This window comes from Sesamum indicum, linkage group LG11, assembly GCF_026168435.1.
Source record: "Sesamum indicum cultivar Baizhima isolate 11 linkage group LG11, ASM2616843v1, whole genome shotgun sequence".
Lineage (NCBI taxonomy): Eukaryota > Viridiplantae > Streptophyta > Magnoliopsida > Lamiales > Pedaliaceae > Sesamum > Sesamum indicum.
Window position 1 is genome coordinate 13,525,268 of NC_142667.1, and position 14,588 is coordinate 13,539,855.

Genomic DNA, 14,588 nt, shown 5'->3' on the forward strand with positions numbered 1-14,588 from the left:
TTTATTCAAGATCGCAGAATTCGAAAAAAGTATTAATATTTGTTTATTAATTTTATGGAGATGAATTATCATATTATGAATTAATATTTTAATAAAAGATGCTTAATTAAGAAAGGAAAAAAATGATAAAAAACTATCCAGAATATCTGGATGATGTCTAGTTTCAAATAGTCGGTCGAGAATTAATCCCACCAAATTTCGTGTATGTAGATATATATTTGCTTTTGTAATAGATTCTTATTTGTATATTCTTCGATTTGAAACAACTGATGGATTTCATCAGCTTCTGAACCGAGTATGTTAAATAATAGAGAAAAATGCAAGTAATTCTCTTGTGATATCGCAAATGAGCAAATTATCTCTTATAAAAAAATAATAGGGATTTACCTTTTTATATTTTTTAAAATATAATAATTTATCACTCTATGTTTTTTAAAATGAATCAATTTACATCTCTATATAAGGAGGTAAATTGCTTTATTTTAAAAAGTACAGGAGGTAAAATTGCTATATTTTTTTATGGAGGGAGGGTAATGTGCTCATTTTCAATATCACAGGGAGGTAAATTGCTATTGACCCTTAAATAATATAATAAATAGTATGTTATAACAATAATGAAATTTATATATGTATACTTTAGTGGAAGTAAGAGGATGTGCCGTTAAGCGCTTTAAAATATTGAATTTTATTCTAAAAATAAATTTTTAAAGTATTTGGAGAATATAAGCTGTTAGGGTGTTTGGCATAATAAGGTATTTTATTGATAAAATGGCTAAAATGAGTATGGTACTATTAAAATCAAATAAGTTGTTATTTCTTGACATATTTTGCTTTAAAAAATTTTACAACGCTTTTATAAATAGTACACATTAGTTTAATTCAACATAAAAATTTAATAGATAATCTTTTTATCATTAAAAAAATGACGATTATTACTACATGTACATTCATACCAGTCGATTACTAATTTAGATATATAGTTTATATTTTCTTTGTTTATGCAATGATTATTTCTATTTTGTATAATTTATAATGTCTTGAATTTATACTTTTCAATAAATATAATATCAATATTAATCTTATTTTTATTTGATTATAATAATTTATTATTAAATAATTGAGTATTTTCTCTTTCTTGGATGTTAGAAAAATTAAATAGTAACAATTAAATCATAGAGAGAAAAGTGTTTGTGTGTGTGTGTGTGTGTGAGAGAGAGAGAGAGAGAGGGTGAGTGTATGAATAAGGATATTTTTATCTTATAACATATTAATTTTATATAATTTATAAAATCTTATTAATATAGTTAAGAAGATTAACTTTTTATTAAGCTTATAAGATCCGAAACATCTCATTTTTAGATTTTATAAGCTTATTTAAAAAAAATTAACCAAACACTTTATTGGAGCTTATGAACTCTCTAACATTTTATAAGATATTTTTAGGAGTTTATAAGAAAAAAAAATAATTATAATTTTATAACCATTTATTATATATATTAAACAAAAAAAATTCTAATGTTTTTATTTTTGTTAAAAAAGAAAATCTTATAGTTTGTGGCCAAAGTTGATCAAAAGATGAGAAAAAAATGAAGTAGGGAAAGAAAATGAAGGGGAAATGAAATTGGAATGTTGGAAGCCCTGATTTATGCCAATTTCCCTCCTTTTTTGCAACATCACGTGCCTTTTTCCGAACTCGCAATATTATGGTACCAAAAATGAAAATGACATTTTTCAACGATACCGAAAAAGGGTTTTACCCTATTGTGTAACATTCATACCTGCCGAAAAAAGTTGTCTTATTTGAAATTAAATTAAAAAAAAAATTCCCATACCTGCGTTCTAACTCCTTAAACACCATCGAATTAGAGGATGAAGATCGGGCTGAATAGAGGTTGGTTTCCAACAACTGGGGCACCCTGCCAACTAAGAGAAAAAGGGCTTGCCCGCTCTGAAGGAAAGGTTTTCCCCAAGCAAGAGTTTCCTCGACTTTTGTCATAGTATGTTATCATGATTAAAAATAAAAAATTGTGGTGAATAATAATTTATTATGGTGCGCAGTAATCATTATTCATAATTTCTATAAGCAAGATCAAAATATCAATCATAATTAAAAATCATAAAACATATTTGGACCATAACTAAAACCATAACAAATAATAATTAACGAGAATCCTTGATTATTTCACACTTTTCAACACTTTTGAGACGAAATCACATAGTACGTACAGGACTTACGTCAATCAGGAAAACTAGTAGAAGTTGGACAAATTACTCAAAAATGGTCATCTAGCAAGTAAAGTAGAGATGAGCTTCAAGTTTGAGTGGATGGTTGATGATTTGCTCCCTAATTCACAACCCATATCTTAATCCAATTAATATTATCACGAAACTTAAATTTCACAACTCGAATTACACAGCAGCTATGCACCAGCACTAGAACGACCATCATTTTTTGTTTTAGTCAATTGATTATATTTACATTGATGCAGGTCGTACAATTTGGGTCGGGTCGCTGGATCTTGGTACCATGAGATTGGGTCGCTGAACTCTTCTTTGAGCTCCCTACAAGTGGATCCTAAGAACAGAACACACGTTATGCTTGTTGGGTAAACCCCAACTAAAATCCTTCGATGCTTAAGTTAGAAAAAGTGGAGTCGAAAGCAATCAGTTGAGAGCTAGTGACAAAAAAAAACGTAATAAAAGCACTTGCCATAAATGTTCATAAATGCTGGTATTTATAGGGTACGGTACCACATAGGAACTTGCCACGTGGCATCATCTGGTTGTCCGAGTGTCAGGTGATCCGATGGTTATCAAAGCGGGCTGGTCAATTGGACCGGGCCCGACCCAACCCGCGTCTTCATGCGCGGATCCTACCCTTTATTGCAAATTTCTTCAAAAATGAAGGACAATTTGATCTTTTGGTAATTACCTTCATCATACATCATTTAATCAACAATCAGTATACATTAGTTATCAGTAATAAATATGTGTACTTCACTAAATTATTATTATAATAGATTAACAACTACTATTGAAATAGATTAATGTCCATATATTGATAAAATTCGAACCCATCGTCTGTCAACTTTACCAATTAAACTAGAATTTATTGGCAACGCGACGATGATTTGGTGGCATAGCTTGAATGTGCGATTAATGTGTTGCATTTTATAGTAAAATTGATTCTCTTCCCAAAGCTTAATTATTGCTATTTTTTGTACGTAACTTGATAGGACGTTAACAACATCTCTCTCTCTCTCATCTCTCTCTGGATGAAAGCATAAATGGAGTGGAATATATACATATACATATATATATATATATGGTTTTGCAATTGATGATCTGAAACTTGAAAAGTGAGAAATTAATGGAAATAATATATAAATATATATATTTAAAGTCTGTGAGAGAGTAAATATGACTGCAACACAACTTTAATTTTTTATAGAGTATAATAATATATAAGTATATATGGGGTAGGGAGTGATCCCCTCCTTTTCAATGTTCTTGATTTGGGTTTATGTACGATTTTATATGTGAATTCAATGTGTAGGTAGTGTCATTCAACCGTATCAGAACCATTAACTTTGTGTTTATGGCCAATAAATTATATGTCTGATCTGATCCTACGCACCTCCTCCGATCCCTCATAATTACCCCTTGCACACTATTCATTATATTACACCACAAATTAGTTTTTTTTTTTTTTTTTTTTTGAGATAATTAGATTGTCCTCTCATCCTGTGGTTTAATCATTAGTGTAATATCATCAAATTGAGTGAATTTGTTAGACAGAAACAAACGTCATGGGTACTATATGTAATTTTTTAAATCACAAAAAATCTATATGTACTTACACCAAATCTCAGAAAAAACATCTTTTCTTGTGTGTGTGGGTGTGTGTGTCCCTATGGTTGCAACTTGCAAGTCCTTAGATGCTCGACTACTCAATCCGTAAATTAATAATTGCATAGATCTCAATTTTGTCTGATGTTACGTGATCAGGGAAACGATGGATTTTTTTATTTTTCTTTCTTTCTTTTTTGATCTGCTCGGAGTTGTTTTTATAAGTAGAAAAGTCGTAATTTCAGAATGCACCATCATCCCTACACAGGAGTTCTTTTAATTAATTCGTAAGTTTTGATTATGAATAATAATATTATTTGTTTTCGAGTACGTAAGTTATTTCATTTAATTGAATTATTAACTGAATTATATGAAATATTTATAATTAAATGAATCATAATTTAAGATTATAGAAGTTTAGAGAATACGTTATTGTTGTTGTAGTTAACAAGTATCTAGCATTATTATTCATAATTCAAAAGGCATATTTTTTGCACATCACTATAAAAATTGGATGAAAACCTAACGTAATGGGATCGTTGTTACACGGACATTAAAATAATGCGATATTTATAATTTTTCAAACAACGATGAGATATTTATAATTATACCAAATTTCAAGAGAAGTAGTTGTAATTTACCCTAATCATTATATATGTATCTTTCTGTTCTTCCTCTTTCATCCTAAACACATCCTTTTTAAACCCAGGAGTACTTCTTCAATATTGATGCATGTAGGGCTCTCGAAACTCTTCACAAATCGATTAAGAAAAAACAAATAAAACTAAATGGTCCCCCGATCGATCATTATAATTAAATTTCATGTACAGAATAATTTCTTCATAGGATAATGCCTCCAGAATTAATGAGGTTTGAACGTTGCGGCCATGTAGATGAACGACAAATATACGAAGAAAAAAAGAGTAAAGCAAATTAAACTACGATGTCCAAACATTAAACGCGGTAATGCAATGTAGAAGAAGTAGGTTTCTGTGGTCCTGAAGTTGGGAATTAATTCATCTTGTGCTTCATTGTACATGCAAATTTAATTCTTACATATAAATGTACACAACGAAAAACAAAATCGAGTTATTGTTGTTCGTTGTAGTACATAAATTCGCTTAATTTCTCATCATTTGGGTCGAAACAGAGGGGCTACGTATATGTACCCTCTTTCGACCATCAGTTTCTTGAAATTCATTTTTTTTTTTTTGTCGCAACAATCCAAACATAAGATAGTAAAATGTTTGTTTTTTTATTGTTTTGGAGGAAAAAAATTGAATTCTTGTTTCGATATAAAGAAATCCGTCAGCTATACTTATCAGTAAAAATGAGGTTCTAATTTATAATAGGGAAATATATGGTATTGGGTTATTATATATCCAATTATATGTTATTTTTCTGATAATTAATTTCCCAAATTTCAGTTTTGTTTATTGCTTTGGTTAGGGTTTATTTTTTTATTTTTAAAATAAAAGATGCTTTAATTTGGAGTATAGAGGTCCACATAATTGATAAGAATGGATCCTTTTCATTTTTCTTTAGTGAATTTATTGGTCATTAACTCATTATATGCCCAATTTTGGGATTGTAATAAAAGCATGAGCATAAATGTTGTACAAAAGTTCTGGTGAAGAAAACCTCGTGCTTCAAAGTACCATAAATAATTACTTAAAAAATAAAATATGCCTACATAAGTATATATAATAATTACTCAAGAATTATTAATTAAATAAATAGACAATATGCATGAACTTTTTATATGTGGGTTTTAAAAGAGTAAATATTTTAGAGTTTTTTAGTCGGAAAAATAAAATTTGACATTATATATATTATTAATTAATTAATCATTGAGAATACTAGTTTTGGATTTATTAGTTTAATTAAATTATATAATTACGGATAGTTATATTATTTAATAATGCAATGACATATATATTTAGCTGCGTGTGAGAATAGCTAGTGTATATCTTTTTTCTACGAAGATCAACTACATATATCATTACATCATAAATAGACAAATATAAATAATTTCAAAATTTAGCAATTACCAACAATTTGATATATATGATGTAATGATATATATGTCATTGCATTATTAATTGCAACTAAAGCTACTTAGTAACTTTGCGTTTGTTTTACTTTTGTTGTCCTGTTTTTTTTCTTTCTGCAGCTTTCTGATTTATATTGAAGTCCAAACTAGCCCTCGACTTTTTGATGTTGAAATATTTGGGAGTTGGCACCAATGCTAAAAACTAATTAAAAAAAATTAAATAAGAAACACAGAGAGACACACACAATGTGTAACCAGTAAAAGAGTAGGCATGAAATGGTATGTCCAATTTATGAAAGTTGAATTAAAAGTCTCAACCTCCCCTCATTGAAGTCATTGCAGAGCGGCATTAACTGACTTGCCCTACAGAATTAGCCTCTAAATAATGTGGAGAAGACAAGCTACTTCAATTTCCCTGCACCTCCCCACCCCTTTTCACTCCACACCAAACATAACCCATCAATATTCTAATTAGTCACAATTTAATTCCCCCCCCCCCCCCCTCTATATATATATATATATATATATTATAAAAAGGATTAATTATCCTTAGACCCTTCAAAAATGCGAAATTACACTTTCTCCATAGAAATTTTGAAATAATATTTGCATCCCTTCTAAAAATTTTCTATTTGCACCTAACCCCTCTCTGTTTGAGTTTGGATGTAAAATGCTGGCATTAGTAAAAAGAATTACATAAAATTTTAATTTTATCCCTCATTTAATATTCCCAATTATGTTTTTATACTTGCAAAGGGATAAATATTATATATATATATATATATATATATATATAATGAGGTGAACATCATTACATGTTTTCCCTTAGAAGTACAAAATTATTACATGGGAATGCTAAAATTTGAACATTTATGTAACTTTTTTTGCAATGTCAATATTTTTCATCCAAATCTAAATAAAAGTGGATTAGATGTAAATGATGAATTTTTGAAAGGGGTATAAGTGTAATTAACTAAAAAAAAGTTCGTCACACCATAATAAAAAAATAAGTTAATTAAATATATCGATTGAAGAACCATGTATTTTAATATCTAGGTACAACAAGATTATAATGGGTAAAAAATTAAATGAATATTACTTATATAGTTCTACTGGTGGGACTCGACTTCAGGACCTGAAACGTTGAACGTTAACTTTGCTATTTGACTAGTCCCGTTGCGTCCTATGAGAAAATTAATTAATTAAATTGAAGAACATTCAAGTTTTCACAGTTGTCACATAATATTTTATGTGACATATTTAAGATTTTCTGCAAAAATGAGGGAGGTATCAATTAAATGTTGGTTCTAAAGCATTAACCCCATCTGTAATTAATTTCTTGTTGCATTTTCCTATGAGGGCTTTTAATTACTGGCCTATTTTTAAATTACAAAAAAGTACAAATTTATTTTGAAACTTGCTGGTTGGCCCTCATCCATAGTGCTACCATATCAGATTCGGTTGACTAAATTTAATTCAGTATTTACCAAATTCCAAAAATTTTATACCAGCCACTTAATATTAGAAAAAATATAATTTTTTTTTCTATATATTATAATTAAAAGAAAAAAATTATAATAAATATTAATTAACTAAAAATATGCAACAATTATTATTTATTGTTTTTACAAGAAAAACCAACTATGCTCCTGGTACATTATTTTTATGACCACGATATATAAAATTGATAAAAAAATAAGTAGAATTTTCACCAAGAAAAAGTTATTTGTCATGGCTAATTTGCCATGGCTTTTAGTTATGACAAATGTTTTAACCACCATAGCAGATACCATGACTAACAACCATCGTATGACTGTGGTTAATGATTATTTTGTTTTTAACTATGACAATTAGCCATGATTAACTGATGCATTTTTTGTAGTGGTAAGAAAAGAAAGTCACGTGAATAAATAAAAATTATTGGTTATTGAGATTAATTATCATATGTACTGAATATCTAGATATGATTTTGATTTTATAAAAATAAAATATTGAACAATATAACTATACTACACCCTCCATCTTTATTGAATAATAAAAATAAATAGATATATGGTATTGGCTACATAACAATTATTTGATATTAGTTTTTCTTAATATGAGCCCCTATCTCATTATTGCAATAATAATTTCAAAATTATTGGATCATAAAAGCGTAGGTGGAGAATACCCGCTTTTTATGATTTAATAATCAATAATGGATCGAATATGCTACACGCACGATCCATAAAATGATGATCAATTAAATTATAAAACAACGCTTTGTTCTTAATTAGTTAAAAAAAAATAAAAGAAATAAATATTGGCTGAACAAAGTAATGTGGGGGAGTTAGGGAAAGCTAAAGTGTCACAATAATTGATCAATGTTTCATATTTCGGAAAAAAATATATAATTAATTATTCCATTAAATTTAAAAAGGACATGCGGTATAATAAATTTGTATATAGTTACAAGAACCAGTCATTCCTACGTGCATATAATAAATAAAAATAAAAAAAATATAAACCAATTTATTATATTGATTAAAGAAAAAAAAGAAAGAAAATAATAATTTACCAATCAAGGTAAACTTTAAAAAGTTAATTATTTTATCATGATGGTATTTTTTACTTCATAGAAAATTGGTGCGGCAATGTCATTAAACACCGTTTATGAGTGTGGAGGATTTTATATATATATACATATATATATATATATACTATAATTATCTTTCCTACTTCATATATTATTCTTGTTTTAATTCCTATTATTCTTGTTACAATTTCTATTTATATAATTGTTATATATATATATATATATATATATATATGTATAGTGGTATGGATAACAATCACGGGCTTCAAATGTGTCCAGCAGATCAGCCCACTTTTCTTGGCCCACTTATTAAGCCCACCATATATATAAAATTTTGACATATAATCTCGGTACGAAAAGTTAATTATTAGCTCTACACATTTAAAAAATTAAAAAACAAAATAACTTACAAAATATATGATATCCAAATATTTTTTAAGCTCGAGAAAAGTAAGTCATTGATGAAAAAATAATAAAGAGGCAACAAATAGTATGAAAAAATTATCAATACGTTTGTTTTCATTTTCAAATTATTTTTCGAGACAAGTCAAAACATATCCAATGTTTGTCATCATTTAAAAACACCTTATTTAGGTGTTTTTAACTATTTTAATATAAATACATACATATATATACACATATATACATAAATATATATATTTAGTTTAAACATAACGAACACGTAAATGACACATTTGCTGTACTTTAATTTTTTTTTATAAAAGTTGAACATGGAATTAAATGTATTGATAAAGTCCAATTTGAAAACATTTTAAAGAATGCGTTATGCTGAGGATAAAAAAATAATTTGATGTGGGACAAAAAAATATAATTTTTTGCAATATTACATATAGCCACTGGAATGCATAAAAGATTCATTTTCTTTCTTTCTTTCTTTATTTTTTTGTTTATAGTAAAAGACACCAACTGAAGGCAATTAAAAATAGAAACGAACACGAAATGGCGGGAGAACCGTCGAGACAGATTTTGCAACCACCGATTCGCCGGGGCCAAACTGCTGTTTGATTCCGACCATCCTTGCAAATAATTAACGAACCCTAAATCTAGCACACCCTGTAATTGATAAAAGAATACAAGCCTGCTATCACCAGAGCCGAGAATGGCGAGGGGCATCTCTCCTCAGCCGTCGAAACAGGCTGCAACACCTCCTCACGCGGAGGATGAAACCGTCGGGGACGCCAACGTTCGATACGCTGCTTCTTCTGGAGGAGTTAACATTTCGGGCGGGCATCGGAAGAAGACGGCGGGATTGAAGTCGTGGCTGGTGCTGGACTCCACGGGTCAGGCCCAGGTGGTGGAAGCGGAAAAACACGCCATAATGAGGCGGACGGGCCTCCCGGCTCGCGATCTTCGGATACTCGATCCGCTGTTGTCATATCCCTCCACCGTTCTGGGCCGTGAGCGCGCCATTGTTACCAATTTGGAGCATATAAAGGCTATCATCACGGCCCAAGAAGTTTTCTTGCTCAATTCTAGAGACCCCTTAGTTATTCCTTTCATCGATGAACTCGAACGAAGAATTTTGCGCCATCATCAGGCCATCAAGTCGCTGGTGAAGTCCTTATCCTTCTGAGTTTAGATTTTGTGCTGGGATGATTTCTTATAGTTGAATGTTCACTTCTGTCATAGAATTTAAAAGTGGAGGCTCGCGGGATCCCATTTGCTGATGTTTTCTCATATGATTGAAGTTCTTGATTTGCTGTATAATGGCCTTAAATTTGAAAATTCCTTTCCTGAGTTGCTGTTCCCAGATTACTGTATAAATATGCAGAGCTAAATTAATTACTGTAGTGTCCCGGTTAACTTTGTTGTAGATTCGTTTTATTGAATTTTTGTTATTTCCATGAAATATATGATTATGTGTTTAACTGTTTTTTGAATTTCTAAATTGAATAAGTTTGTCTAGGACAACTGTGTAATTTGTACTTATTTTGTATCATATTTATACATCTATTTTTGTTGCAAACTCTCATGTGTTAATGGGTGATGGTGAATAAGGAAGCTGGAGATGGAGAGAACACAAAATGGACACATTTGTACGGTTTGGGAGAGCCACATCCAAGGACAATAAGTCCTCGAAATTCTTCTATCAATTTCCCAAGCAAGGAAGAGGAAGGGAAGGGGGATGGCAAAGAACAAGCTGCAGAGAGTCGAGATGGTCCAAAGTTGCTTCCTTTTGAGTTTGTGGCTTTGGAGGCTTGCCTTGAGGCTGCTTGCAGTTGCTTGGAAAATGAAGTAGAGAGCTATTTTATGCTACTTCTGTTTTGGAATGTGGTAGTCTGATTTTTGCTCTTACATCTGATTGCCGTTGTTCCTTTCTCTGATTTCAAGCTAGGCAAGGACATTGGAGAGAGAAGCTCATCCAGCTTTGGATAAGTTAACTTCAAAAATTAGTACTCTCAATTTGGACCGTGTCCGCCAAATTAAAAGCCGTTTGGTTGCTATAAGTGGACGTGTTCAGAAGGTCTTACGGATTGATTTTCTGTAGCGCCTTTAATTTAAATTTATTTATCTCGATACGAGTTTGATTCACCACATGTTGTATATGACTGGATGAACACTTCAATTTCACACGACTTTGATAATCTCTCTCTTTGCCCTTTTTCTCGTCTGTCTCTGTTACATCAACTTATATTCTGACCTTGTACATCTCACATGTTTTAAAATCCTGTTTATTTAGTCACCGACTTAATTTGTAAGCCAACTTACTTGTTTTTATTTATTGATGAAATTTTATTTTACTGAATCTTGCTAATTCCTCTTTACTGGTACTGTAATAGTCTTACTATTTGTAGACCTGTTTGAGATGCTTTATTTTCTTCCACCTACTGATGCTAACCTGATTTATCAGGTAAGGGACGAGTTGGAGAATCTACTTGATGACGATGATGATATGGCAGAAATGTATTTGACAGACAAATCGCAGCAACAACTAGATGGCTCTTTCAAATCTTCCGTGCTTGTTCAAGACGGTACGGATGAAGACGTTTGTGCTGAGATGGATGATAGGCATGTGGAAACCTCTGTGTTGCGTTATCAATATACAGTATATTTATACTAAGATTGTTTATACAAATGATTGTACATATGCTTCTTAACGGGTAAATTCATAAATTATTTCAGGACCCTGGCTAAAACGTTGATGGATGGGAATGAGAGTTCACAAGTGTGTGATGATCCTACTGTTCTCAGCAAAGACAGCGCTGATGATGCACATACCAATAGTACCCGCAGTTCCCTAAGCAAGCAGCTTGACGTGGAGGAGCTTGAAATGCTCCTGGAAGCATACTTTGTTCAGATTGATGGTACCCTAAACAAGTTATCCACAGTAAGTGATTCTCTCTTTCGCTTCAAGTCACACAATATCATGCTAATTCTCCTCAGTTGAATGTTTTCTGAAGCTGAGAGAGTACGTAGACGACACGGAAGATTACATCAACATTATGTTGGATGACAAGCAAAATCACCTGTTGCGAATGGGGGTCATGCTAACAACAGCAACCCTTGTGCTGAGTGTTCTCCTGACTGTATCTGGTGTTTTTGGCATGAACATCAAAATTGATATTTTTGATGATAAAGAACATGGGATGACGAGGTTTCTTTGGACTGTTGGAGCAGGTTCAGCAGGTACTATTTTCCTCTATGTGTTTGCCATTGCATGGTATAAACACAGACGGTTGCTAGAATGACGTGCAAACTGCATTCTCACCTGTTTGTAGCTGCTTCTTAGCATGTTGTGTTTCAGGATGAAGAATTTTTGCAAGATTGATTGTCAAATGTCCATGAGAATAGAGAAGAACACGTGAGCTAGGAACAATATTAGCTTGTTAATAGATAGTGGATTCACATTGTGTACCCCGTTGTAACAACAAATAAATACTTCTTCTATATCCTGATGTTTTTCTTGTGTAACATTAAGGTGTAAAAAGAGCATGATTACAAAAGCTTACCTGTTAAGCCAAGAAAGAATAGCTTGGACAAATTTCAAGAGTGTTCTCTGTAAACATGTTCAGCAAAGACTGAATCTTCATCTGTCAAACAAATTACAAGCTGCTAATGCCATGTACAGTTGGGACATCGAAGAGCAAGCCAGTTTTCATTGTTTGGTTAGAGAGAATTGCTGGAAAAGGTATGTAAAACAAAAGGAACAAAACAACCCTCCCAATGCCAATTTCATCAGTTACAATTGTACCAAGGCCAAAAGACATAATTCATCAATTTATCTTAAGACCATAAAAAATACAATTTTGAGTTAAAACAACAAAAAGGTGGTTAGGCAGAGCGAAGGACTAGTTTTCCCTCTCTCATTTGCTCTGAATAGGTAAAAACAAAGGTTAACATTCACTCTCTATAGTACCAAAAACGATTAGGTATTAGAGATTTACTTCTTGTAGGATCATAAGAAGCAAATTGATGAATAATAATAGGCTTCCCCCATGTAAGGTAAGTACACCACCCAGCCACTCCTATATTTCTTCCCTTTTCCCCTAATTAAACCAGCACCTCTATGAATTCTCAACAGAAAGCAATATCAAAGGTCACATACATTGAAAATTTTAAAACTGCGGTAATCGACTAGGTTCCTAGCCAAGCATCTATGGATAACCATTAACTTAGTATTCAGATGAACTATATAAAGCAGGATGCATTACAACACAACACTTCAGATTACATGTCATCAAGTATGTATTCAGAGAAGCAACATTCATTCAAACACAGCTTCACCATCGCTCACCATTAAGAATTGAAACCATCTCATTAGCGAAGACATTTAAATGCATCAAGCAAGAAAAACACTCAAACGGCGACAACCTACTTATAATCCAAAAATTTGCATACTTCAGCAGTATCATCACCAATCAGAACAAAAGTACGATTACCACAGAAACTTTAACATCTTGAAATAGTCTCAAATTTCCCAAAAAGCATAATCTAAGAGTACTGTAAGACATCATTTTTCACCAAAACTAACAATAATCCATTATAAAATAACATCCAAGAGCATATTAACCGAACAAAAAGACTCAACTCTCTCAGTATCTCCTGATGCCGCCGCGACCGTAGCCCATGGCCGGTGCAACATTGATAGGACCCTGGTCCTCTCTCAGCACCACACCTGGCAAGTCCTTCATGCCAAGCGACTCCAACAAATCCACGGTCTCCTGGTCAACCTCAATGCGATCGACCTTAATGGCCGACTCATCAGGCACGAAATCCATGCGGCGCTCGCGCTCCTCTTCCTGCAGCTTCAGGGAGATTCCACGAACGGGTCCCTTTTGGATCCGCTTCATCAAATGGGTGGAAAACCCAGCTATCTTGTTGCGGAGGCGCTTCGAGGGGATAATGGCAACCTCTTCCAGAACCTTCTTGTTGGTGTGGAAGTCCAAAGTCATCTTCGAGTAGTAATGTTCAATTACCTGGCGGGAGGATTTCTTCACTGTCTTTGTGCGGACGCGACCCATCTCGGTGGTGGTTGTGGAGGCGACGGCTGAGGGTTGCTGCGGAGGAAGAGGGAAGAAGCGAGTGTTGGCTAGGGTTGGCGGATGGGAGTATGAGGAGGAGGGGTTTGTGAATCTATAAATCTGAGTAATCGCTAAGGTTTGTTAACATCAGAACGACCCGTGAGTTCAGTAACTATGCGGAATGGGCCGACCAGCCTAGAATTTATTGGGCCACACAATACAGTATGGCCCAACTATGTCGGCTTATTTAGGCCTCGATTTAAGAAAGAGAGATTAGAAATAAAACTTAACATGAGGCATGAATTTCCCACAAAATTAATTGTCTTCATTCCGACATATAAGAGACATGATGTTCAGACTACTTGAGTATTGGAATCAATTGGGTTCTTTATTTTGTTTTCTGAAAGGAGTTCACCCCATCAATTGGGCTATACCTTAACTTTTCTGTTTGGGCCTCAATTTAACATGGATATTTGATCTTAAATTGCAAATTAAGGGCCTGAATTTCAAAAAATATTAATGCTCCACCAAGCAAAGCAATTGAAAGCAAAGGGAGGATTTGTCCTATACTAAATTCATGCTGCACTTGTATTTTGTACAATAGGGGCTCGTTTGATTTGCGTAATCA

At 32.4% G+C, this 14,588-nt stretch overlaps 2 protein-coding genes across 3 annotated transcripts; one reads left to right on the forward strand and one right to left on the reverse strand.

Annotated features, from left to right (window-relative positions):
* Positions 1 to 9,410: 9,410 nt before the first annotated feature.
* On the forward strand, positions 9,411 to 12,222 carry LOC105174012 (magnesium transporter MRS2-3). 2 transcript variants are annotated; one of them, XM_088875722.1, is made up of 6 exons: positions 9,411 to 10,050; positions 10,497 to 10,733; positions 10,834 to 10,962; positions 11,350 to 11,507; positions 11,622 to 11,826; positions 11,900 to 12,222. In XM_088875722.1, exons 1-6 carry the CDS (start codon positions 9,598 to 9,600, stop codon positions 12,185 to 12,187), a joined length of 1,470 nt encoding a protein of 489 aa, XP_088731848.1. In that variant the 5' UTR covers positions 9,411 to 9,597; the 3' UTR covers positions 12,188 to 12,222. The 2 variants fall into 2 exon arrangements, with proteins under 2 accessions (XP_088731848.1, XP_088731849.1); XM_088875723.1 differs by having other exon boundaries at positions 11,883 to 12,039.
* Positions 12,223 to 13,314: 1,092 nt separating this feature from the next.
* On the reverse strand, positions 13,315 to 14,088 carry LOC105174013 (small ribosomal subunit protein eS17). The gene has a single exon (XM_011095963.3). The coding sequence runs from the start codon at positions 13,958 to 13,960 to the stop codon at positions 13,532 to 13,534; it is 429 nt and encodes a 142-aa protein (XP_011094265.1). The 5' UTR covers positions 13,961 to 14,088; the 3' UTR covers positions 13,315 to 13,531.
* Positions 14,089 to 14,588: the final 500 nt, after the last annotated feature.

Bases quoted from the DNA above. Each gene is read 5' to 3' on its own strand.
- LOC105174012 (XM_088875722.1), top strand. From the start codon at position 9,598: ATGGCGAGGGGCATCTCTCCTCAGCCGTCGAAACAGGCTGCAACACCT. The intron at 10,963-11,349 runs GTCTTACGGATT...CTGATTTATCAG, and splicing joins TAAGTGGACGTGTTCAGAAG to GTAAGGGACGAGTTGGAGAA. The intron at 11,508-11,621 runs GCATGTGGAAAC...AAATTATTTCAG, and splicing joins TGTGCTGAGATGGATGATAG to GACCCTGGCTAAAACGTTGA.
- LOC105174013 (XM_011095963.3), bottom strand. From the start codon at position 13,960: ATGGGTCGCGTCCGCACAAAGACAGTGAAGAAATCCTCCCGCCAGGTA.